Consider the following 27856-nt stretch of genomic DNA (forward strand, 5'->3'; position numbering starts at 1 on the left):
CAGAAGAAGGCTCTTCAGACAACCCAAATTGCACAGGTTGCTGAGAAGGGTAATTCTGATGTATGGGTGTTAGATTCTGGGGCCAATTGTCATTTATGTAATTGTAAAAGCTCTTTTGTGTCACTGTCTAAAACTGAAAGACAAAGTGTATCTTTGGCTGATGGGTCTGTGACCAAAATTATGGGACAAGGTGACTTGTATTTATCCTGCTTAGGAGAAACTGTAAAAGGTGTGTTGTATGTGCCAAATTTACAATCAAGCCTTTTATCTGTGGCACAATTGGCTGCAACAGGGTATATCATAACATTTAAGAAAAATGGTTGTGAGATACGAAAAAATGGGAAATTGTGTGCTACTGGTATGTTAAAAGACTCCTTGTACATTGTGCAAAATGCAAGGAAGCCAAGTTGCAAGGCTGCAGTTGGCAACATGCCATATCATGACCAATGTGTACACCTGATGCACAGGAGATTTGGTCATGCTAATTTCAAGTATATAGCACAAATGCCACAGCTGTGTGCTGACCTAAAGATAAAACCCTGTGACAAATACTTAGATTGTGTAGTTTGCAAAGAATGCAAAACACTAAAAGCTCCTGTGAGTAAGCACAGTGACAGAGTTACAACTAGACCTTTGGAAATTGTACATTCTGACATTATTGGTCCTTTTGCTCCAAGTCTTGGACAAGCAAGGTATGCAATGACCATCATTGATGATTTCTCAAGATACACATTTATCTACATCTTAAAACATAAAGATGAGGCATTTGAGAAATTTAAAAGTTTTGTGACGTGGGCAAATGGAAAATTCCCTAGGCCTGTATCTGCACTCCAATGTGATAGAGGAGGAGAATACCTTTCTCACAAATTCAGAAGGTTCTTGGTGGAAAAGGGGATAGAACAAATTCTTTCTAACCCTTACACCCCTCAGCAAAATGGTGTTGCTGAAAGAAAGGGCAGAACCTTGCAAAATGCGATGGAATGCATGCTAAAAGATTCTTATTTATCTTTTAAGTATTGGGGAGAGGCCATATCTACTGCCTGTTATGTACAAAACAGATTGTATAACTCTGTGATTCAGGACACTCCATTTGTTTTATGGTGTGAAACCAAAGGTAAACCATCTTAGAGTGTTTGGTAGCACTGCATGGGTTCACATTCCAAAACAACAGAGAAGGAAAGGAGGCCCCACAACAAAGAAAGCCATCTTTGTTGGCTATGAACAAAGCCAGAGGAGCTACAGGTTCATAATGGGAGAGAAATTAATAATTAGCAAAAGCGCTTCTTTTGCTGAACAAAACTGGGGGAGATTAAATTCTAGCTCTCCAGTTGATCTGACCACCACAAGAGAACAGCAAGGACTTGCTGATGGTGACCTTTTGCCTGATGAGGACATTAAACCAGAAAAGCAAACTGAAGATCTGTCTGATGAGACAGATGCTTCTCAGGAAAGTGATAGGAGTCAGAATTTAAGCCCTGTATTACCTCGCAGATCTCAGAGGAGTAATAAAGGCATTCCTCCATCACGTTTTCAGGCTGAAACAGTAAAGGCTTTTCACATATTCACAGAACCTGAGTCTTTAGAACAAGTGAATGCTTTACCACCTGAGATTGCACAAAATTGGCATTCTGCCATGCAACAGGAATTAGCATCCTTGAAAGAAAATAAAACATGGAAACTGGTAAATCTACCTCCCAATGAATGCTGTCTGGGTTGTAGATGGGTTTTCAAACTGAAAAGGAATGCTGATGGCAAAATCCAAAAATATAAAGCAAGGTTGGTTGCAAAAGGGTTCACTCAAAGGAAAGATTTAGACTTTGACAAGACTTTTGCACCAGTTACTAAAGATGAATCAATTAGATTACTGTTAAAAGTTGCTGCACTCAAAGGAATGTCAGTTAACCACTATGACATTCAGACTGCATTTCTCTATGGTGATTTAGACCACAGATTATACATGCAGCAACCCCCTGGCTATGAAAAAGGAGAGAATCTAGTCTGTGAACTGCAGAAGTCAATCTATGGGTTAAAACAAGCTGCTAGATCCTGGAACCAAAAAGTAGATGAAAAACTGCAGAATTTTGGTTTTGAAAAAGGAAAAGCAGATCCCTGTGTATATATGAAGAAGGACAAACAAGGCTGTATGTATCTGTGCATTTATGTTGATGATTTGCTGCTATTCACATCAACAGAAAAACAAAGGCTTGATTTTGAAGCCTGCATGAAAAGCCATTTCATATTAAAAAGCCTTGGAGTTGTGACCAATTACCTAGGTTTGGAAGTACACAGAGACAAGGATGGTAGCTTTCTGTTAAACCAACGTAGTAAAATTCAAAAGCTCCTAGAGGATTTTAATATGCAAGACTGTAAACCAGTCTCTACTCCGATGATAATAGATTTTCAGAAAGATATAGGAGAAACTCAATTAACTGAGGCAGAGAAATATAGATCTGCAATTGGAAGTTTACTGTACATTGCAAATCATTCTCGCCCAGATATCTCAAATTCTGTGGCCATTTTAAGTAGACAGGTAGAGAAGCCTACATCTACTGGAAAAGCAGCATTGAAGAGGTTAATGAGGTATTTGCAAGGAACAGAGAATTATTGCCTGAAGCTAAATGCCTCTGGAACCGAGAAATTGCAGGCTTTTGCCGATTCTGACTGGGGGGCAGATGTCAGTGACAGAAAATCCACTTCTGGGATTTTAATTCAATTTGCTGGATCTAGCTTAGGCTGGCATTCTAGAAAACAAACACTTGTTGCTCTTTCCACTGCAGAAGCAGAGTTTTATTCTCTAACACAAACCTGTAATGAGGTTACATGGTTTAAACATTTGTTAAAAGACATAGGCATGGAAGTGAACCAACCTATAACTGTTTATGAGGATAATCAAGCTTGCATTGCTATGGCAAAATCTGAAGCCTGCAGAAATAGAACAAAACATATCGATATTAGATATCAATATATCAAAGATATGATAAGCAAAGGAGAAATAATGTTAAAATATTGTGAATCAAAAGACATGATTGCTGATATTTTAACCAAACCTCTTCCTGTACCAAGACACAAAGAGTTGACAAAGCAAATTGGTTTGCATCTTAATCTATAGTATAAAAAGGGGAGTGTTAATGGTTTTTCCTACTAACAGATTAAGGTGCTATTGTATCTAATCATTTTGGCCGGGCGCAGAGGTTGAATTCAACTGCCCCCTTTTCGAATGTTAATTATTGCACCTGGGGGGAGGAACCTGCCCGGACTTGGTTCAGTTCCTCTTTCTCTTCTGTGCCGGCATGTAGCAAGCCAGGTAGCTCTCAATGAGAGCTAAGTCCTTTAAATATGTTTTGCTTTTGTTTTGCTTTCTGTAAATAAATTATTTTTATAGATATGCCTGGTGTGTGTGACTTTTCTGATCTCTCCTGGGCTAAAGGCCTTCCCAGCAATCTGCCAACAGTTTGTTCTAAAGATCATTTGGATCTTTTCCTCTTGAAATTTGGGAATACTTTTTCTGCTTCAGTTTTCTTCCCATAGCTCCTCAGGTCACTTTTTTTAATGTGTGCTGAATTTGTTCCTGCAGGTCAAATCTTGCTGACATATTTCTTTAATCTTAATCCATGTCTTTGACACCAACAATACATAATCTTCCACAATTTGCACATGGGACAAATTTGACTGACTGGATTGTACTTCTCTATCTTCTTTTGCTGATTATGTAATATATTTGAGTCTGATGTCTTGACGTAGACTCTGCATTTATGTTGCTTAAACCAGATACTAGCAATAAACAAAAATGTTGCAAACCCCTATTTGTAACTCTACAAATCTTGTTTAAATGCTTCAGCCCTATCCATACAGTTTGCTTGGTAATAGTACAGAAGTGATTTTTCACTGCCTTTTTCTGGGTTTGATTTTGACTTTCTCCAAGTTGGGCTGCCTTCCCTCTTATCTACAGAATGGCACATACTCTAACTCTCATGGTGGATTGCTCTTAGCTTCACTTCTTTCTCTCTAAACTTACTGCCAAGGGTGAACTAAACAGGAACTGTTGTTCCAAGAATCACAGAAGTTACTGAGTCCTCCTACCATCCCAAAGTATAATTTTTGTGAGGAAAAAGTAAGAAATAATTGCTCTCTCCTTCTTCAGCAAATGGAAATGCAATTCTGCTTGCTTTAGGAATCTCTGAATCAAATCCACCATATCTGAATGTATTCCACAAGATCTAGAATCACTTTTTTAATTTAAGAAGAAACTAATAGATGAGTTTTGAGATGTTATTTGGCTTGATTTTATGAGGTTTCTGGTAGAGTTCAGTCTTGTGAGACAGCTTTTTCAGCTCTTCAGCTTTGTCTTGGTATTATCCAATGCAAACTATCTGCAACTTTTCAGTGACAATGGGGAATGTGAGGTTTAAAGTTGCATGTACAGTGGATTATTGCAAAGAAAAAGAGAAAGGAATGTTTAATTGACTTTCTTTTTCTAATGTATTTCCTGCTGGACAACATTTCTTTTAACTAAGGGAAAATAAATTACTCTGGGGAAGTGATTACAATAGGGAGGGATTAAGGAATATGGTGCTTCTGCCTGTTGATTATTAAATCTTGCTGAATAGATTATGTGGGCTTCTATTAGTCTTCTACTTCTTTGATTCTGAAATTTTGTTCCAGTCTGGCCAGCCTTGAGCTTGCATACTGAACTTTGTTGCCAGGAGTCTTATCTAGCACTATGATTTCCATACATGTCATCTTGAGGGTTTGAGGAACAAGAACCTGTTCTAGCCCTTAGTTATTTTCCTACAAGGATGGGGTATTTATTTCTATACCACTTTGGTATAGAAGAGGAGCATGTTCCTCTTCCGAAAGGGAAAAGAAGTAGGATTTTGTGTCACTAGACTTAAGGGATGAATTTAGGGGGATTACCCATGAAGATACACACAATATACAGTATGTGTTCCTCAAACTCCTAAGATGATATGTGTGGAAATCATGGTACTTTGGAGAGGATCTACAATATGCACAGCCTTGGCTTGCTTCCTTCTCCCAAGTATGCCTAAGAAATGGAAGGTTTTGAGCAACTAGTTGAGCACGATATTATATATTTTCCCCCTGGTCCAAAGTTGTTGCCATTCTGGAGGTCCCAGGAGTGATGGAGAATCTAAAACAAAGGATATGAATTAATAAGAGACACTGATATCTGAGTACCCCTTGGTGGGATATCTTCTAAAAAAGGATCTCTGGCTGTGCCTCATGGGGTATCAAGTACCCAGGGTCCTCATTGGTGCCTCTCCCAAAGCAATTCTAAGGAGAGGTGGAATTAATAGGTCTTCTGAAAAACTTGTTGTCTTTGAGTACTCATTGCTAGTACTACAGCTTTATATGGTATTTTGTAGCTTCAATGTCATTTGAATAGGACCACTCTTGAGTCTAGACATGTCTATAATGGATTCAGTATGAAGGGCATGTTCAGCTGGTTCCTAAGAAACGACTGGGTTTTATTCCCCCTCGGTGAAGGTTTCCTAGTCAAATTTGAAGCCCAATTTTGTTTTTATGCTGTACATTACTGTCTCCTCCCATTGATTTTTCCAAGGACAACACTTAGGCACAATTTCTAATGAGATCTGGAAAATAAAAATGATTCCGTGCTGTCATTCTGTAAGGTAAGGATTATGTGTGTCTACCCCAGAAAGAGGTTTCCTGAAATTGGAATATGGTATTTGATTTTGTTGTAATTGGTAGCTTAGACTTAAATAACAGTACAATGCCCAAACCGTATCTTCCTCCTGAAATACACTTTGCGGAACTCTCTGAAGTACAAAAATTAGCTGTGCTTTGATGTGGTCGGGGATTCATTTATTCATTTCTGTTTATTTTTGCTTTGGATATTGCATGTATTTGGATTTGCAAATTATAAGGTATAATTTGATATATGAGATGAAAAGCTAACATTTAGTCTCAAAAAGGATATAATGTCTACTCTACAAAAGCATTATGTTTTCCTTCTCACAAGAAAGATAGTTTCTGTTATGTAATCTGATTTTAGAAATGTATAAATAGAAGGGGTTTTTTTCGGTTATAAATGACTGAAAAGAATTTATGTAGGATGCTGTCAGCAATTTTAAATAAAAGAAAGTGTTTACTTTTTACTTTAAAAACCTACCGACTCCCTATGTGGAGCTTGACTATTGGAGACTATGTGGAGATATCCATATTGTTTTCTTGGCAACAGTGCAGAAGTGATTTGCCACTGTTTTCTTCTGTAATTTTTTTTCACTTCCCTATCTATTTCCTGATAGTCTCTCATTCAAATACTACCGAGGTCTGACCCTGCTTAGCTTTTTGTTCCTGCAAATGAATTTACTTACATGTATGTGTATATATAAACTATTCATAGTCAAACCTGTCCCCATTCATGTTTATTTTCCAAATGTATCTACACTATATGTACATATCAGTTTTATATTTGTTTAAATCCCATAAAGTATCAAAGGAATTATAGCTCAATGAGTATACTAAAATGTTTATGTTGGAGATCTCCTACCATTCTTCTTTCTCATAATTCCCTCAAAGAAAGATCAATTTTTCCAATTTAAAGTTGTAAGTATACACGTACAGTCTTTTTGGATTCATGTGTGCCAAATGATGATTCAACTATTATACTGATTTGCTTTCTTTTTTTTTTGAACAGGAGTTGATAAATGATCCTTTGTACATTGGTCTGAAACATAAACGAATCCGAGGCCAGGCTTATGATGATCTTCTAGATGAATTTATGGAAGCTGCAGTTTCCCGGTAATTGGTTATAATTTCTGCAGTTTATACCACTGGATATTTTAGGATTTTACTTTATTGAGGGCAGAAAGGAAAACTTAACTTAGAAGTTAAGATGCATGCTTTTTGCAGACTTATAAATACAGATGGTACTTTTAGCTCATTTCTTGATAATGTAGAACTGTTGCGGATGGTTTTACTTTTTTACAACAGCAACAGAAAGTTGGGGAAGCTGTCCTTATATTAGGAAATCTTTCTCTCTCTCTCTCTTTTAAATTTAAGAAAACCAGAATGGGTGAATCAGAGTTTATGGTAAATTTACTGCTATAGAACTTGAAACTGCTTTTTATATCTAATTATCAGACCCCATGTCTTCCCGAAGAAGCAAATAAAACACAATTTTATTGCAATTTGTGGACAAATCGTTCCAGAAAGTTGTATATGGGATTTATTTTCCCTGTGTAGAAGCGTGGGATGTTACACTGGGGAAGTCACAGCTGATTACAGCTTTACTCTCATGTACAGTTACAGCAAAAACAAAAGACAAAAAATTCCTTCATGTGTACAGTTATCACATGATCTATATATAACTTGCTATGAAGAATACTAAAATCCCTTCAGTTAATATTTTAAATGTGTGACGCATATATAAGTGTACAGAGAGCTGCTGATAGGATAGGAAACAATCCAGGACAATATGTAATATGCCGTTTCAGCAGTATTGATACCCAGCACGATCACCAGATGTAGACTAGATGTGGTATGCAAAACCATTTTATCACACAAGTAACCACAATAGAGGATGTACGCAAGGAGTGAGAACATTCTTAGAATGGAAGTTACTTACTCCACTCCCTCAGCAAACATTGATACTTGATCATTAACAGACAGCATAGCAGGATGGACCTATCTCAGCAGTCCGTAACATGGTGAGTGTGAGTGTCAGGCTATCTGTTTCACCTCCAAAATAATATCCACAACCTTCCCCCAAATTAAATTTATTTATTTTTAGCTCTCTCAGTTCTTACACAAGACCATTGAAACATCACATGAGATCTCCCAAGATCCTGAGAGATTTTCACATGATCTTGGAGTGAGATCACTAAAGTTGTGTGAGATTTGTTGCAGAGGTTTTTTTTGCCGAGGGGTGGGGAGAGCCCTGAAGGGCTTGAGAAGCTTGCAAGTTCCTAACCTTGATACAGTGCTGCTGTAGCTTAATTGGCAATGGCTACTTGTTGAAATTATATAGAAATGCATTGGACTGAGAACAAATTAAGTAATTCTTTTACTCATAAATAGTTTATAGGTGGTTCATATATGCATGTAAATGAATTGACTAAACATGACCGTCAGCTGAATGAATTCACTGACTCCATTAAAAATAGTATGCTTGTCGAGGGATTGAAATATATGATAGACTTGTGGTGATAGCATCAAAGACCTCTTGTCAGGCTCTGAACAATCTCTGCATTCAGTCAGTGCACAGAGGGGATCATGATAGCATTGGACTTCCAACAGGTAACAGCTCCTGGTTCCATTCTTGTTCTGAACTGTAGGGAAAATGGTGATGGGCACATAAAACTAATAAATAGAGTGCCTTACTAATGACCTGCTGCATGTATAAATCAGAGGCAGAATTAATGGACGTAAAAGTAAGGCAACAGTGTTTCTGTACCATGCGCTGACTGCAGATGAGAATTCTTAGGGAGTGATAAATATTTATGTGTAAACCAGTGCATCGATGTAGCTATGCCTGCAGTTTCTGCTTGACTATAATAAGCAATCTCACTGATTTGAAGAAACTTTTTTTTCTATTTTGAAACTAATCCCTTTTTGAAACTTGCCCTGAGAACAGAATCAGTAGGTTTTTACTTGCTTCAGTAATATGAAATATTTATTCACAGAAGCGAGAATAATACACTGATTGATTGGAAAGTTACATACAGTTTAAAAGAAACAGCAGGCCTAAAACTACGGTCTGTGTCACCCGGGGCAAACATGGATTCTGCACCCATTTTGGCGCCCCCCTAGTGCGGCACCCAGGGCACATGCCCCGCTTACCCCCCCCTCCCAGTTGCGGCCCTGAGAAATAGAAAAACCACCAAGTAAGCTCTTCTCTTTTCTTTCCCTTTCATGCAAGATTCTCAGTAGCAATCTCAACAATTTAGCATTAGAACTTTGCATTTTTCAAGATGATGATGATCTGACCTTAAAAAAGGTCTTTACAAAGTGGCATTTTTAGTACAGGCAGAAGGCGACATTATAAATTAACCACAGTTCTTGTTTCTAATTTTCTAGGTTTGTAGCACCTTACTTATTACATTGTTTTTTTATGCAGGAAAAGAGGACAGAAAATGAGAGGTTCCTTTAAGCAGGATTGCATAAGCATGACAATTAAACAAAGCTTGTATTTTGCTTCCCTTGAATCATGGTCAAGGTATATACTACATGCGGCCATGTGCATCTTTCTCTCATAATTTTCTACGTCTTTTAAACAGAGGGTCTTCCTGATGAAGGGCAATGTTTAATGGAAGTTGGTCAGAAAGAGAAGAGTTTAATGGCCCATCCTATTTTGTTCTTCTAATGAAACTTGCAAGAAGTTCCTTTTGGTGTTGTTTTTAAATAATAATAATAATAATAGAAAATGTTGGATAAACAATGTGTGTCACTGAATATGTGTGTGTGTATACGTGTGTATACGTGTGTGTGTGTGTGTGTATCCATGCCATCCCTTGATAAAAGAAATGTAGTTGCTTACCTTCATATACCTTTACCTATATGCCTGATTTTCAGTGATGCTGTATTATTGCTTTTAAAATTCTGTACAATACAGTATTATTATTCTTTCATATTTGAATTCAAAATGTTTTTATCTGATTTTGTGTGCTCAGGATTCAATTGAGCTGTTACGTGCTGATCTCTGGTACAAAATCCATTACTTTCAGCTTTATATACTATAGTTTGCATGAAAAATTAGGGTGCTCCTAATTGGTTGTCAGTACAACAGATTATGTCACAGATATATGTGTAGAATGAACTTGAAATAACATGGTAATTTAATTGATGAGAAGTCTTGTATGTGTTAAATTATAAGTAAAGGATCATTTGGTCCTGTATAGGCTCTAATACTCAAAGTACTAAAACATCTCAAGTGTATATATCACTACATCAGTGATTCATCTATCTAAATATATAGATCAGTGTTTTTCCAGCTTGGCAACTTCAAGATGTGTGGACTTCAACTCGCAGAATTCCCCAGCCATGCTGGCTGGGAAATTCTGGGAGTTGAAGTCCACACATCTTAAAAGTTGCCAAGTTGGAAAAACACTGCTATAGATACTTCAAATTTGTAGCAAGAAGTATCTGGTTTTCTTTCTTTTTATAGCATCTTTCAGTGATCCTTGGCTTTTAAACTAGATAAGTCCCTTTTGTTTCCTACATTTGCCATTGCTAAAATTCAGTTTCTGGAATGTCTACCCTTTAGGCCTCTTAGATTCTTTATTAAGCTGTTAAATTAAAACTCTGCCCATTTCTGATGTTATTTCTGAATCATGAGTAGAAAGTACAGTTTAAAACCAATGGAAGAGTCATTCTGAATTCATTATGCAAGTAATCCTGAAGTGATCACAGGATCAGGATCTGAGCTTAAATTCTTAGAATATATGTAAAGGGCACCGATCCCAAACATCTGGTTTTCAGATTAGGACACAAACACAAACACAACAAGCATAGGATAGCACAGATAATTAGGATAGCAGTATAATTATACAAATTAAACTGCTAGTTTGTTGCAGTATAAGACGGTGGTTTGTTAGAAATATAGTTTTTGTTTCTTGAAGTTCCATTTTTTACTGTAGATAATTATGACTTAAGTGGAATATTTATTGGGGTACGTTGTAGTTTTCTTCCTCAAAAGTAACTGGAACATTTAAACTTAACCTTTTTTGTCCATTGCTTGATCAAGTGAAGCACAGCCTTGGCTTATTTTCTTCCGTTGCTTACAGACATACATACTCCTTATTGTTCCAAGTTAAAAAAGTCCAGATTTCAGAACATGGTTTTGTTTACCATTACTTTAGAATATTGTTAAAACTTGCTGTTAATATATTCATTTGGCACAGTCTTTTCCTTTGGCAAAGAAATATATTAGGAAGAACCCAGATAAATGTGAGTCTAATTGGAAATTATGAAGGAATGTTGGGCCACACAGAAACTTTAATAGAAAAAATTAAGTATTTTTTTAAATCTAGAATTCTTAATTTAATCAAATCTTGGCCTATTATGAATTCTTAATTGCCAGTGGGCCCATCTATAGATTTTTATTCATAGAAATTCTTCTGCAAGTTACTCCACTGTTTATAATCATTGCTGGAATCTATATTCTTGTATTCTTGTCTGCTTAGCTAACCCATCCAGAATGGGGTGAAATCATGTCAGGCTAGGAGTTCAGGGTAAACCTTCATACCTGTTAAAACTAAGCAGTAGGTACACAATGAAATAGAAACTTCTGTCCTTTTTATCTATCTGCCACATTCTGTCCTTTTTATCTATCTGCCACATTTGGAGTTTGTTATGGAAAGTTGTAATGTATGTTTTTCAGTTCCCAAAAGTTTTTGTTTTCTCTATTTCATTAAAATATTAAAACTGTTTGATGAAGTCACTTCATGAGGGGTCTTATTTACAAAGGGAATTGAAAGCTTAGAAATTAAACAGTAATTGGTTTTCCATTATAGCAATTATAATAGGTCACATCATTTTTCTTTTGCTTGGAAAAATACATTTTGTTTCTGCTAGTTATTTTAAAATTTTATGAATCCTTTAGCAGCAGAGAAAAGCATTTATTATATAAAGATGAGAAGGAACATACATGGCAATTTGCAGAATGGCTAGCAGAGCAAGAAAATGTACAGAACTTATTTCTTTATACTGTATGTCTAAGATCCCCGAGCTATGCAATTTATGATGAATGTCGAAACGAATCAGATTAGTCTTCTAAAAAATGAGAAATAAGTTTGCTGTGTCCAGTGTGCTCTCCAAATAGTTCGTGTTTTTTTATTTCAACATTTTGGTCAGTGTTATATTGTGTTAATGAGTTGATCCTTGTAAAACCACAAGGACTGAGGTATGGTGGTGAGCCCTTTTTCACTTATTGGCCGTGTAAATCAGGGATAAACAGATTTACTTCAGGCTTGTGTAATCTTATTTTTTATTAGAAACTAAGGTCTACCTAGCAGAATCAGGATTGCAAGTGTGGCTTGAAAAGAAGTAGGGGAACAGATGCAAAATCACAATTAAGGGTGGAGGCAATGAGCTACAGTCCCCGAGCAATACTGTATGGAATGATCTGCCTAGAGGTTAGCCCAGGAATTAAAATTAACTTATGCACACGATTCTGAATTCTGCACTTATGTACACGATTCTGAATTCTGTTTCTATATTTCAACAGATCAGTGTAGCAAAGAAAAAGTCTTGTTGCTGCACTTGCTAGAGAAATAAATGATTAAAAGCTTTGCTAATCTACAATCAGATGATGGTCTCTCTGCCCCTGGGAGTTTGGGGCAGTAAGAGCTTGGCCACTTATGAGAGCGGATTGGTGGAATGAAGGCTATTTTGGGAAAGAAAAGCAGAGGATTGGTTGATAGAGTACATGCAGTTGCTTCATCTTTAAAGAATTGTGCTAGATTATTTTTTATTGTGCATGTTTGTGCACTTAAGCATGGGAGAACTTCAAATTGCCAAATAACTAAAAATGGGTTGGGGAAAAGTATGTGATACAAATAAATAAATAAAGATGGGGCTCAACTCAATCACCTGGCAGTTCTTGGAATGATGCCAGTTCTTTTTTTCTAAGTCCATTTGACTGATACATTCCCTAGCACTATTCAGCATCTATTATTTCTGACACTTAAAAAAATCTACCCATCAGTCCCTGCTTCTGCATTTATAATCACTATGATTTATACATGCCTGTAAAGAAGATTAAATCTGAAACACTGGAAAATGAATGGTAAAATAATTATACCTGCTACATTTCACAAATGTAATACTCATTTGACACCCACAACGAGTGTCTGCACTAACTACTTAGAAGGCCTAGATACTATATCCATTTAGTAACTGAGTTTATGCATTTACCTCAACAGATGTGGCTTTCAGCTGGTCAGTCAACAGGACTGGGCTTGCTGTCTTCCCTCTGTAACTTGACACCCACCATGCCTCTTATTTTTCTCAATCATCTGGGCATTCAGCCAGAAGATCCAAAGGGCAGTTACATGTGCATCTTATTTGTTTATTTATTTATTAATGTTTTTGATTTATATCCTGCTTTTCATATAGGAGCTCAAGGCAAGATACATACTTCTCCCTCCTTCTATTTTTCCCCATAACAACAGTCCTGGGAGAGGTGGGCCGGGCTGAGAGAATGAGAGAGAGAGAGAGTGGCTTGCTCAGTCACCCAGCTTGCTGTACAGTTTGGGATCATGATTTATTAAGAGTCCTAAATCAAATGGAGAGTTGCATTTAAGCTAATCCCAGTTCCTCTTTAAATATTTTCCCTCAACACAGGGAAGTTGAGGGAAAGTAAGGAAAGGGATGGGCAATATACATGGTTGTAAACAGCATGACCATTCTGTGTGGCCCATCCTCTACTCAGTTTCAAGCTTTCATATATTCAGGCAGATGCACAAATGGCACTATTGTGTTTATAAGTAAATGCATTTGATTCCTTCAGGCAGCTTTTTCATTGGAAAACTCCCTGCAATGCTAAGCTTGCTTACTTAGGGCTATCTTCTATTGATTCAGAACTGATTTCTGAGTAAACATGTAGGAGGGCTTTATCAGTCTTAGAATCTCATAAGACATAAGCTGAAATTGTGTGGACTTCCATATTCCTGTTTAAGATTTCAGTTGAGCTTAGAAGCAGTTTAAACCCCTAACTCTGAGAAACACTCTGTACGATGCAAAGTTAATGCTACACTATGACTAGAATAGGAGGCAATGATTTGACCAGAATATGAACTCAAGAGCACTCAAGTCCATGCAGAGTTTTTTATGTCGTATCAATTTTTGTAATTGGTTATTGGTGAGATGTCAAGATTAAAGATAGACATTCTGGGCGTCAGTGAACTGAAATGGACTGGAATGGGCCACTTCACATCAAATGACCACCAGATCTACTACTGCGGACAAGAGGACCACAGAAGAAATGGAGTAGCCTTCATAATTAATAGTAAAGTGGCTAAAGCAGTGCTTGGATACAACCCAAAAAATGACAGAATGATCTCAATTCGAATGCAGGGCAAGCCATCTAACATCACAGTGATCCAAATATACACCCCAACCACAGAGGCTGAAGATGCTGAAGTAGATCGGTTCTATGAGGATCTGCAGCACCTACTGGACAATATGCCTAAAAGAGATGTTATTTTCATCACAGGAGACTGGAATGCTAAGGTGGGCAGTCAGATGACACCTGGAATTACAGGTAAGCATGGCCTGGGAGAACAAAACGAAGCAGGACATAGGCTGATAGAATTTTGCCAAGACAACTCACTCTGCATAACAAACACTTCTTCCAACAACCTAAGAGACGGCTTTATACATGGACTTCACCAGATGGACAACACCGAAATCAGATTGACTACATCCTTTGCAGCCAAAGGTGGCGGACATCTATACGGTTGGCATAAACAAGACCTGGAGCTGACTGTAGTTCAGATCATGAACTTCTTATTGCACAATTTAGGATCAGACTAAAGAGATTAGGGAAGACCCACAGATCAGCTAGATATGAGCTCACTAATATTCCTAAGGAATATGCAGTGGAGGTGAAGAATCGATTTAAGGGACTGGACTTATTAGATAGGGTCCCGGAAGAACTATGGACAGAAGTTGGCAGCATTGTTCAGGAGGCGGCAACAAAATACATCCCAAAGAAAGAGAAAACCAAGAAGGCAAAATGGCTGTCTGCTGAGACACTAGAAGTAGCCCAAGAAAGAAGGAAAGCAAAAGGCAACAGTGATAGGGGGAGATATGCCCAATTAAATGCAGAATTCAAGAGGGTAGCCAGAAGAGATAAGGAATTATTTTTCGACAAGCAATGCGCGGAAGTGGAAGATGACAATAAAATAGGAAGGACAAGAGACCTCTTCCAGAAAATTAGAAACATTGGAGGTAAATTCCAGGCAAAAATGGGTATGATCAAAAACAAAGATGGCAAGGACCTAACAGAAAAGGTGGCAAGAATATACAGAAGACCTGTATAGGAAGGATAACAATATCGGGGATAGCTTTGACGGTGTGGTCAGTGAGTTAGAGCCAGACATCCTAAAGAGTGAGGTTGAATGGGTCTTGAGAAGCATTGCTAATAACAAGGCAGCAGGTGACGATGGTATCCCAGCTGAATTGTTCAAAATCTTGCGAGATGATGCTGTAAAGGTAATACGTGCTATATGCCAACAAATTTGGAAAACACAAGAATGGCCATCAGATTGGAAAAAATCAACTTATATCCCCATACCAAAAAAGGGAAACACTAAAGAATGTTCAAACTATCGAACAGTGGCACTCATTTCACATGCCAGTAAGGTAATGCTCAAGATCCTGCAAGGTAGACTTCAGCAATTCATGGAGCGAGAATTGCCAGATGTACAAGCTGGGTTTAGAAAAGGCAGAGGAACTAGGGACCAAATTGCCAATATCCGCTGGATAATGGAAAAAGCCAGGGAGTTTCAGAAAAACATCTATTTCTGTTTTCTTGACTATTCTAAAGCCTTTGACTTTGTGGACCATAACAAATTGTGGCAAATTTTTAGTGGTATGGGGATACCAAGTCATCTTGTCTGCCTCCTGAAGAATCTGTATAACGACCAAGTAGCAACAGTAAGAACAGACCACGGAACAACAGACTGGTTTAAGATTGGGAAAGGAGTACGGCAGGGCTGTATACTCTGACCCTACCTATTCAACTTGTATGCAGAACACATCATGCGACAAGCTGGGCTTGAGGAATCCAAGGCTGGAGTTAGAATCGCTGGAGGAAACATTAACAATCTCATATATGCAGATGATACCACTTTGATGGCTGAAAGCGAAGAGGAACTGAGGAGCCTTATGATGAAGGTGAAAGAAGAAAGTGCAAAAGCTGGCTTGCAGCTAAACCTCAGAAAAACCAAGATTCTGGCAACCAGCTTGATTGATAACTGGCAAATAGAGGGCGAAAATGTAGAAGCAGTGAAGGACTTTGTATTTCTAGGTGCAAAGATTACTGCAGATGCTGACTGCAATCAGGAAATCAGAAGACGTTTAATCCTTGGGAGTAGAGCAATGACAAATCTCAATAAAATAGTTAAGAGCAGAGACATCACTGGGAATAATGGTATTCCCCATAGTAACATATGGCTGCGAGAGCTGGACCATAAGGAAGGCTGAGAGAAGGAAGATCGATGCTTTTGAACTGTGGTGTTGGAGGAAAATTCTGAGAGTGCCTTGGACTGCAAGAAGATCAAACCAGTCCATCCTCCAGGAAATTAAGCCAGACTGCTCACTTGAGGGAACGATATTAAAGGCAAAACTGAAATACTTTGGCCACATAATGAGAAGACAGGGCAGCTTGGAGAAGATGCTGATGCTGGGGAGAGTGGAGGGCAAAAGGAAGAGGGGCCGACCAAGGGCAAGGTGGATGGATGACATTCTAGAGGTGATGGACTCGTCCCTGGGGGAGCTGAGGGTGTTGACTGACAGGAAGCTCTGGCGTGGGCTGGTCCATGAAGTCACGAAGAGTCAGAAGCGACTGAATGAATAAACAACAAACATTTTTTTATAAGGTAAGTAAAAAACATCAAATTCTCATTGCAAGTAAAAATTTGAAATGTGGATGTTCAATTTCTTGGCAAAAGCTAATTTGGACCTTATAAAATTGCTGCAATATTTAAAATTGTGTGCATTTGTTACTGTATAAAATCAAGACTCTGTTTCAGCAGTTAATTGCTGTTTTTTCATTGGACCTACCTAGTGGGAAGTAAAATCATAGCTTTCTTTTCCACAAAACATTTTCATGGCTTTATTTTCCACAAAATACTATTTTATATCTTGTATGTACATCGGGACAGATTACAAAATGATTTAAAACATTTTAAAACATTACATGTTTTAAAATGCAATTATTATTAATTATATTTTTATTTATAGCTTGTCTTTATTCAACTACCTTGCTCTGTATTGTGTACATATGTATGTGTTGTATCTCTAATATATAGGGCAGTTAACTCTTTTTGATTGTATATTCTAGAAAGAGAGGAGAAACTGTGCTGTTAGTTTTGTTTCCCTCACTGTTTATTTTTTTAATCCGTCCTGCTGCTTTCAAGGCTGCCTCTAGTTTCCAAGCATGCCTGTAGGATGGGAGGGCTGCCAATCCCAATATCAGCCCTTCCCACCCCCCGCCAGTCTTCCTTTCTTTGCTGTCTAAAGCTGAAGAAGGTCTGGGGCCTGAACAGAACTACAGTAATCTCATTCTTCCAGGATCTCACATTCTGAGAGTGGACATTTTAAGGGAGTTCTGACACCATAGGATTGCTGTAGTATTTGCCTAAACTTACTGATTCATAACTTTAAGATTATTGCTTTCCCACTGCCAATTTTATTTTGGTTCAAGTGGAAATTGCAATTGCTACCATGTGCACATATGCACATCTGACCATCAAGCCTAGACAGATTTCAATTAAGAGGGAAAAAAAGTAATTAAGAGTAGAGGACATATGGAAGTTCTTGTCAAAATATATCCATCTGGAACAATCAAATCAAAGATTCCTAGACAAATTGCTTCTTTGGTTCATTATTTTTATATTAGTCATAAAAATTCTCTTTTTTCAAATCAACTTTCACAAAAGAAAATATAGTTTATTCAGTTTTTAATTCTTTATTTAGACCTATAATGTTGTGTGCTTAATTTTTATTCTTATTAAAATCTTGCTAGAGATTGTTTTAAGACAGTCTATTACCAAAGCATGACTTCTTTTCACTCCAGAATATATCTGAAAGAAAAAGGCCAAAACAGAAAGGCTTTTTAATCCTTTTCCTTCCTGTTGTTCCTTCTCTGTTCAGGTTTCAGCTTGAATTCCTAAAAAAAGGTACCAGTCTACAGTCTGAGAATAACCTAGGGACTAACTCAAAATTATACAATATACACACAGTAATACATAAGAGTTCCAAAACCAAGCATTCATTAAATCTTGTAGGAATTTCAGATGCCCTACCTGTTATTGAAGGGACGTGGTGGCGCTGCGGGTTAAACCGCTGAGCTGCTGAGCTTGCCGATCCGAAGGTCGGCAATTCGAATCCGCGTGACGGGGTGAGCTCCCGCTGCTAGTCCCAGCTCCTGCCAACCTAGCAGTTCGAAAACATGCAAATGTGAGTAGATTAATAGGTACTGCTTCGGCGGGCGGGTAACGGTGTTCCATTTAGTCGTGCCGGCCACATGACCACGGAAGTGTCTACGGACAAACGCCGGCTCTTTGGCTTTGAAACGGAGATGAGCACCGCCCCCTAGAGTCGGACACGACTGGACTTAATGTCAAGGGAAACCTTTACCTTTACCTACCTGTTGTTGAAGTTTTCCTCAGTCAGGCTCAACTCCCATTGACACATCTATAGACTTTCATTGCTTTTCCAGATGCATAAGAAATCCATCTCCTTCCACCACTTATTTTAGCTCTGAAATAGTTAATTTATGCTTGAAAATGCTGGACTTTAAACCTTACTCTTTTGGGGGGAGCCTCTATTTTTTATTTTTTATTTTAATGGTATGTTTGTTAGCCTGGGATCTTATCTTGTTAGCCTTGCAATGCTAGTTAATGTTCTCAGACCAGGAAAATATCACCTATCTACCTCTCCTTTAGCAGCCCTATCAGAAAGAAAAGAGGCATCTCTCCTGTCTTCCTTCTGACTGAAGCTGAGTAAGGTTCCTCTGTACACAGACAGAAGAAGAAAATGTGTAGTTTTTAGAAAAGAGATAGAGTTAGTTTAGGAGGAGGGAGAGAGACTTCTATTTGGACTTCCCAGGTCAGATGAGGTTTTGGGGAATCACCCATAGTTGACTGTAAAATAGGTATGTCATGGTATCAGGATAAGATTTTGAAAATAAATAATAAAAAAACTTACCAATGTACTGCTGACATGATTATTTTTTCAATATGTAATATGCAATGACTTAAGGCTGCTTTTCCACCACAGTGTTTCAGAGCTCCCAACTAACTTTGCAGAGCAATACCAAGGTCAAACTAGTAAAGGTTTTGCATGTTCTGGTCTGAAGCCAAATTGACTACTCAGCGCAGGATTTTCTTCTTCTTCTTAAAGAGTTTGCCAGAAGACCACAGAAGCTGTAAATTATGGATGGAAAGTATTTTTAAAGGACAGTATTTGCAGACTAAATTTACCAAGTGCATCTGGTTTGTTATATTTTCTAAATCAGATTTTAAAATATGATCCAGCTGCTTGCATTTTGCAATTAGCTGACTTACTGATGTTTTGTAAAAAGTCCTAACCTGACTTCCTGACTTACCATACCCTTGGGATAATAAACATTAAACTGGAGTCAGTGGTATGTTGTACTTTATAGATTTTTTAATGTTAAATCAGTACAAATGCTTCAGTGTCTTAGCCTACAGATACCCATTTTGCCATGAGAAGTTAATATTAGGTTCACTGTGCCATATTTTCATCAGTGATCTAAGCAGGTTAATTTTGTTAACTCTGTAACCTGCTGGCAGTTCTAATGGCATGTCTATGCTTTCTGTTTTCACTCAATGGCTCACTTTAGTTTATATGGACATAAGGACATTTTTATTGACAAATTAAACAATTAGACCTGGGTGTGCAGCATGACCTGTACGGTTATCTAGCTCAGGAGAGTTGGAACCATTGTGATTATTTCTAGATTCTTAGACAAGTGATTCATGTACCAGAAGAATTCAGCCTGGCTTCAGTATAGATTACATGCCATCAAGTTGGTGTTGACTCTTAGCAACCACATAGATAGATCTTCTCCAGTTGGATCTGTCCTGAACCTGGTCCTTCAATAGGACCAACCAACAATATACCCATTTTCTCCTCTTTCCTTCCACCTTTTCCAGCATTAGAGCCTTCTCCAGAGAATTAAGTAAGAAGCATGATAATTTGTGCCTGGTCATTTGTACCTTGAGTGACAACTCTGGGTTGATTTGTTCAATAATTCATTTGTTTGTTTCTGCCTGTTCATGGTATTCTCAGGAGTCTTTTCCAACACCAAAGTTCAAAAGCATCAATACTCTTTCTGTCTTTCTTCAAAGTCCAACTTTCGCTTCCATAGAGTTTGGGAAAACCATTACCTGCATGATTCTGATCTTTGTAGGTATAGACATACCACAACATCTGAATGTCTTTTCCAAGGCCTTCATTGCTACTCCACGAAGTGCTAATCGGCAGCATATTTCTTGACTGCTAGTTCCTTTGCTGTTGACAGTCAAACCTAGGCAGAAGGTACAGTCTCTACCACTTCAGTATTTTCATTGTCAATTCTAAGGCTGGTTGCTGTACCTGTTGTAATTAGTTTGGTCTTCTTTATATTAGTCCCACTTTTTTCAATGTGCTCCTTGACTTTCATTCCTAGAGCTTGTAGATCATTTGTATTTTTAGCTGTCAGAGTAGGCTTCAGTGTACTGTACTGTTGAAGCTGTAGTATTAAAACAGACTATTTAGGTATTCAAGAAAAATCTAAAAATATTTAACTTCATGGCATTTAATTAGGCTCAATACTATCAATAGAACAATAAATAATAACAAAAATACTTCATCTTTTTCATAGTAACATGTATTTAATCAACATGTCTTTATTGGCTGTGTTTTCTTAACAATGATACACAATAGCAGTATATTTAAATTTTAACAAATTTTGCTGAAGATTAGGGCTTTTCCCAAAACCATATTGTGGTTTCTGAGAGTGAAATGTAAAAAAACAAAACAAAAAAACACCATTTAATTTAATCATTGTGCATCCTTAATCAACTTTACTTTCAAGCTAATTTTTCAAACTGTGAAAAAGCTAAAATTTCCTCGTTTGTTGCAAGAGGGTATATGGAAAGGAAAACTGCTGGTATTCACTGAAGAAGAAAATAAGTTTAACCAGTCAAGCTTGAAGCATGATTGCTGTTTACATTCAGGTCAGGAAGTGATCACTAAAGGATGCAGCCTAACTTTATTTTGCTTTGCTTTGCTTTGCTTTGCTTTGCTTTGCTTTGCTTTGCTTTGCTTTGCTTTGCTTTGCTTTGCTTTGCTTTGCTTTGCTTTGCGCCAAATCTTTGTAAATTATAAGCCTCAGTGAGGTCAGTAATATATCCAGTAATATATCCGGCAATATGCAAAGAGTAACAATTGTTATTGACAAACACCTATGACTCATATATCAATAATGTGTAAGGGCTGATGCTGGGAACCAGCATAACTCAGACCAGACAGAACCATTGAATAAATATGGAGTAGGTGCATTCCAGTCTCAAGGCTGGGAAGAAAATGGCCCAATGTTTGTGGACTCAAAAGGATGTGAGGAAATGGCTTAAGGTTTCTTGGTACAGATTTCTACTTCCATTAACAGAGAATTAGGAAGTAGCAACAAAACATTAAAGTAATGCGGGGAAGGATAATCTTTTCTTCCATCACCACAGGAAATCCCTAATGAGATGAGCTACAGCAACCACAGAAGAAGGCAGAACATCTTAAATTTTTTTGTATTGCTCTACTGCAGGACTAGTTAAAAAAAGTGCACATTTATTTTATTTATTTATCAAATTTGTCACCGTCCATCTCCTCCCACCAGAGGGACTGTGGGCGGTTACTAGGAGGGAGTCACTAGGGGGGAATCCCAACACAGTGGCAGCTAACTAATATGAAACTGCTGAAGAGGGTAATCAGAGAGCTGGACTGAGGTGTCACCAATATATCAATGCAATCCATTTATTCTTCAGTTTTTCACCTAATTCAGTTGATATTACTAATGATTGGGCTCATTAAGGGACCAAATGAGGGCCAATAAGCTGAAGCTTCATCCAGTCAAGTTAACAAATGTTTTGTCTGTCTGGTTAAGTGGTGCTCACCATGTTCTGGAGGAGACTGTTCCTCGGTTTATTTGCTTGAGGGGTTTTGGGATCCTTCACATTCTGTGGAGATGTGGGTCATAATGCCTGTTATGAATTCAGACAAATAGATCAACTGCAACCTGTCTGAAAAGAGACGGCCTTGTAACATTTATTAATACATTAATAACCTCCTGCTTGAATTTCTGCATGCATTATTTATGAGGCTGCCTTTGAAGACAGTCTGAGAATCCCTGTTCAAAACAGAGTGACTAGACTGCAACTTTTTTTAACTTTAAAACTTTTAAACTATCTTAGGGCTATCTCTCTCATATCTACATAGACTCTAAGACAGGGATAGACAAAATTTTGGGTTTTAGACTTGAAACTTTAAGAGCATGCTGTTGAAGCTCTCATACACTAACAACCTTGGGAAGCTTGCTTTTTCACAAAACATGATAAAGCAAGGGAAACTAGTAGGTTGCTCCCTAGCATATCACCTCTGGATACCCTCTGCCATTCACATCTCCTCCTCCTCCTCCTCCTCCTGGTCCAGCATCTTTTCCCAAATGAGTTGCAGTAGCCCCCTTTTTTTTTTCATAAGAATTATTGGTGGAATTGATGTGGGGCTAGAGGTATTTCTCTTTTAATTTTTAAAATTAATACGAATCTGGAGGGAGGAAGCCACAGGATTGTTATTCCTGCCCTAGAGGACACAATCTAAGGTTGTCTTCCAGATGCCATTTCTACAGTGAATAATTGCCAATGAGAGAGCCATTTTAGTTTTACATTCCTTTTGTGGACTATCCTTCCCTAAGAGGACCACTTAATACCAGTGCTGTAGAATTTTTGGCACAAAGTAAAAATCTTTTTTATTCTATCTGATATTTAAGGTCTATTTTTAGTGTGTTTAGATTTTTTTTAACATTTGATTGTGCTACTGTTTTTCATTTGAATTGTGTTGCATTCTTACTCTAGGTGCTAGTTTTGTCACATTTTTATGGCATGCTTGCTTTCATCATTTTTTATTATTTTGTGGTTTTAATTTGCTTGTACACCACTGGAAAGAACTCTGGTTATCTGGTAGTCTGAAAATGTAGTCAATCAATCATATTTTGGGAGACTCATGAAAAACATTTATGAAAATCTTACAAAAGCAGCCTTTCCTTACATCCTGAATTCTGATTTCCAGTATTATGGCACACTCTGAATGAATCATGTGGGAAACATAAAAACATGCTTTCTAAAAGTGCTTGTAAATTTTTATGTACTGTTTTTACTGTTCACAGTATGGGAAGGGAAGATTATTCTTAGATCTCGTGTGTTCAGATTTGTATTCCTTATCTTTCTGAAGGATAATGGGATATGTTTGGAGGTACACATATGGTTTCATGTGGCAGTTCTGACATCAGTGCTACAGAATATTTGTTGTTTTGATAAAGTTATGGAGGTACTTTGTATTTTGCATCACATTTTTATACTTGTAGCTTGCAGAATACATACAGTAGCTGGCGGAAATGCAAGCATTTGCATTTGCTATTGAAAGTAATGGGTGAATTATCCTCACTCCAGTATCCTTTTTCATAACTGATTCAGATGAAAAAATGAATGTAATAGGTATCCAAAATTACTCTATTTTTAAGGAGACCAGTTCTGAGTTAGTAATCTGTGAAGAATCCTAGATGCTAATTAGTTATCTGTCTGGTAGACTCGTTTTTATAGACTAAAGATGTGTGCAAAATAACAATTGAAAGATTTATTTTCTGTCATTTTGTGTTCTGTTGTAGATCTTGCATATTAACAACAGTGACCTCATAATTAGGCAGGAAATCTCAAACACTGTATTTTTTTTTGTAGGTTCCTTTAGAAGGGAATAAAAGAAATATCTATTAGCCACAGCAGATACAGTGCCATTCTTTAACATATCAGTTCAGTCCAACAACATATCAGGGACTGAGAAAATATATTGACTAGATGCTGGTTTCACTCTAACTTGCTGCCCAGCCTCAGACATGGTGAAGAATGTGCAAAACAAGAATGTCATAGTGCAATGATCTGAAAGTCATTCGTTTTTATATCTGATGGGGCCCAGAGTCATGTTGAACTGAAATAGCGTTACTGGCTGAATATAAACAGCTCAGCAAAATGTTATCTTTATAGTTAGGATACAATGATTAATACACTGCATGTAAGAAAAAGAAGGCTAGATTACTTCCCACAAACATCTGTTTATAATTTAAATATTGTAAGATACCTAAAAACACACATACACACTCTACTGTTGCTCTGAGTCAGCTTGAACCACATCCTTCTGCTGCTCAAAGCAATGTTCCTGCTTCTGTCTTTGTGGTGTCTTGACTCTGTTGAGAAGTGCCTTTTCTTCTATAGTTACCAGTGGGGATAATACAATGAACACCTCAACATCTTTGTAGTTTGCCTTAAGGTAACCTTTTAATGTCACTATACTGACTCATTTAAAAGATCAGAAAGGGACTGTTTTTGTCAGATATATGAACTGTGGAATATGCACCAATAGACAATTCCTTTCTTCTGATTTCTTCTTAGCTGCCACTTCCTAATGTCAAGTATTATTTCTGTGCCCCTCACCCAAAATTTATTATGATACCATTACTGAGTACTTTTGACATAAATTTGCTCACGGCATCCAGAGGTCCTAAAATTTATTTTTCCCCATTACTTTTGTTTTCTGCATTTGGAATCTGTGAGGAACAGCATTTGCCTAACATTAAATTAGCCTAACAATTCTAAAGACAGTATGTCATGGTAGCACCTGTCAAAGAGAAGTATTTATTTTTATATCTCTGAATTGTGCTGACTTTCCTGTTATCATACAGAAATAAAATTTGAACAAAAATGTGTATTTTGAAGAATTCTGTACCTGCAAAACTTTCTCCAAATGAGATCCAAGATAAGAACACTTGTTTGATTTTTGTTATTACTGTTAAAATAGCCCTGCCGAGTCAAAATGTTAAAAAAGATGGAATGTATATAATTTAAAATACTAAACAGGTATTTGAAAGATTAGTGCATTTTTAAATATGAGAATCTATTATGTTGTCTCTTCAGCAAAGGATCGTTACCTTGTCGTGGTGCTGGAGCTTGAGCACCTCAATGATGCCATGAGCTAAACCATGAAGGGCCACCCAAGACGGGAAGGTCATGACAGAGAGGTCAGACTAAATGCGATCCCTGGGGAAGGTAATGGCAACCCACCCCAGTATTCTTGCGTGAAAACTAAATGGATCAGTACAACCAGAGATATGTCGGTATACCATCGGAAGATGAGACCCCCAGGTCGGAAGATGGTCAAAATGCTACTGGGGAGGAACAGAGGATGAGTTCAACTAGCCCCAGACGTGATGACGCAGCTAGCTCAAAGCCGAAAGGACGGCTAGCGGCCAACGGTGCTGGTGGTGAACGGCGAATCCGATGTTCTAAGGATCAACACACCATTGGAACCTGGAATGTAAGATCTATGAGCCAGGGCAAATTGGATGTGGTTATTGGTGAGATGTCAAGCTTAAAGATAGACATTCTGGGCGTCAGTGAACTGAAATGGACTGGAATGGGCCACTTCACATCAAATGACCACCAGATCTACTACTGTGGACAAGAGGACCACAGAAGAAATGGAGTAGCCTTCATAATTAATAGTAAAGTGGCTAAAGCAGTGCTTGGATACAACCCAAAAAATAACAGAATGATCTCAATTCGAATTCAGGGCAAGCCATCTAACATCACAGTGATCCAAATATACGCCCCAACCACAAATGCTGAAGAAGCTGAAGTAGAGCAGTTCTATGAGGATCTGCAGCACCTACTGGACAACACGCCTAAAAGAGATGTTATTTTCATCACAGGAGACTGGAATGCTAAGGTGGGCAATCAAATGACACCTCGAATTACAGGTAGGTATGGCCTGGGAGAACAAAATGAAGCAGGACATAGGCTGATAGAATTTTGCCAAGACAATTCACTCTGCATAACAAACACTCTCTTCCAACAACCTAAGAGACGGCTTTATACGTGGACTTCACCAGATGGACAACACCGAAATCAGATTGATTACATCTTTTGCAGCCAAAGGTGGTGGACATCTGTACAGTCGGTAAAAACAAGGCCTGGAGCTGACTGTAGTTCAGATCACGAACTTCTTCTTGCACAATTTAGGATCAGACTAAAGAGATTAGGGAAGACTCACAGATCAGCTAGATATGAGCTCAAAAATATTCCTCAGGAATATGCAGTGGAGGTGAAGAATCGATTTAAGGGACTGGACTTAGTAGATAGGGTCCCGGAAGAACTATGGACAGAAGTTGGCAGCATTGTTCAGGAGGCGGCAACAAAATACATCCCAAAGAAAGAAAACCAAGAAGGCAAAATGGCTGTCTGCTGAGACACTAGAAGTAGCCCAAGAAAGAAGGAAAGCAAAAGGCAACAGTGATAGGGGGAGATATGCCCAATTAAATGCAAACTTCCAGAGGTTAGCCAGAAGAGATAAGGAATTATTTTTAAACAAGCAATGCGCGGAAGTGGAAAAAGACAATAGAATGGGAAGGACAAGAGACCTCTTCCAGAAAATTAGAAACATTGGAGGTAAATTCCAGGCCAAAATGGGTATGATCAAAAACAAAGATGGCAAGGACCTAACAGAAGAAGAAGAGATCAAGAAAAGGTGGCAAGAATATACAGAAGACCTGTATAGGAAGGATAAAAATATCGGGGATAGCTTTGATGGTGTGGTCAGTGAGCTAGAGCCAGACATCCTGAAGAGTGAGGTTGAGTGGGCCTTAAGAAGCATTGCTAATAACAAGGCAGCAGGAGACGACGGCATCCCAGCTGAACTGTTCAAAATCTTGCAAGATGATGCTGTCAAGGTAATGCATGCTATATGCCAGCAAATTTGGAAAACACAAGAATGGCCATCAGATTGGAAAAAATCAACTTATATCCCCATACCAAAAAAGGGAAACACTAAAGAATGTTCAAACCATTGAACAGTGGCACTCATTTCACATGCCAGTAAGGTAATGCTCAAGATCCTGCAAGGTAGACTTCAGCAGTTCATGGAGCGAGAATTGCCAGATGTACAAGCTGGGTTTAGAAAAGGCAGAGGAACTAGGGACCAAATTGCCAATATCCGCTGGATAATGGAAAAAGTCAGGGAGTTTCAGAAAAACATCTATTTCTGTTTTCTTGACTATTCTAAAGCCTTTGACTGTGTGGACCATAACAAATTGTGGCAAGTTCTTAGCGGTATGGGGATACCAAGTCATCTTGTCTGCCTCCTGAAGAATCTGTATAACGACCAAGTAGCAACAGTAAGAACAGACCACGGAACAATGGACTGGTTTAAGTTTGGGAAAGGAGTACGGCAGGGCTGTATACTCTGACCCTACCTATTCAACTTGTACGCAGAACACATCATGCGACAAGCTGGTCTTGAGGAATCCAAGGCTGGAGTTAAAATCTCTGGAAGAAACATTAACAATCTCATATATGCAGATGATACCACTTTGATGGCTGAAAGTGAAGAGGAACTGAGGAGCCTTATGATGAAGGTGAAAGAAGAAAGTGCAAAAGCTGGCTTGCAGCTAAACCTCAAAAAAACCAAGATTATGGCAACCAGCTTGATTGATAACTGGCAAATAGAGGGCGAAAATGTAGAAGCAGTGAAAGACTTTGTATTTCTAGGTGCAAAGATTACTGCAGATGCTGACTGCAGTCAGGAAATCAGAAGACGCTTAATCCTTGGGAGAAGAGCAATGACAAATCTCGATAAAATAGTTAAGAGCAGAGACATCACACTGACAACAAAGGCCCGCATAGTTAAAGCAATGGTGTTCCCTGTAGTAACATATGGCTGCGAGAGCTGGACCATAAGGAAGGCTGAGCGAAGGAAGATAGATGCTTTTGAACTGTGGTGTTGGAGGAAAATTCCGAGAGTGCCTTGGACTGCAAGAAGATCAAAC

At 38.0% G+C, this 27856-nt stretch overlaps 1 protein-coding gene across 1 annotated transcript in view; it reads left to right on the forward strand.

The window, feature by feature from the left end:
• Positions 1 to 27856, forward strand: part of ME1 (malic enzyme 1) — a 134210-nt gene that overhangs the window by 66331 nt on the left and 40023 nt on the right. Inside the window, exon 6 of the mRNA XM_063312599.1 lies at positions 6680 to 6783. Coding sequence (XP_063168669.1) covers positions 6680 to 6783 — 104 coding nt within the window. The remainder of the gene's footprint in view (positions 1 to 6679; positions 6784 to 27856) is intronic.

Source organism: Candoia aspera, chromosome 1 (assembly GCF_035149785.1).
Source record: "Candoia aspera isolate rCanAsp1 chromosome 1, rCanAsp1.hap2, whole genome shotgun sequence".
Lineage (NCBI taxonomy): Eukaryota > Metazoa > Chordata > Lepidosauria > Squamata > Boidae > Candoia > Candoia aspera.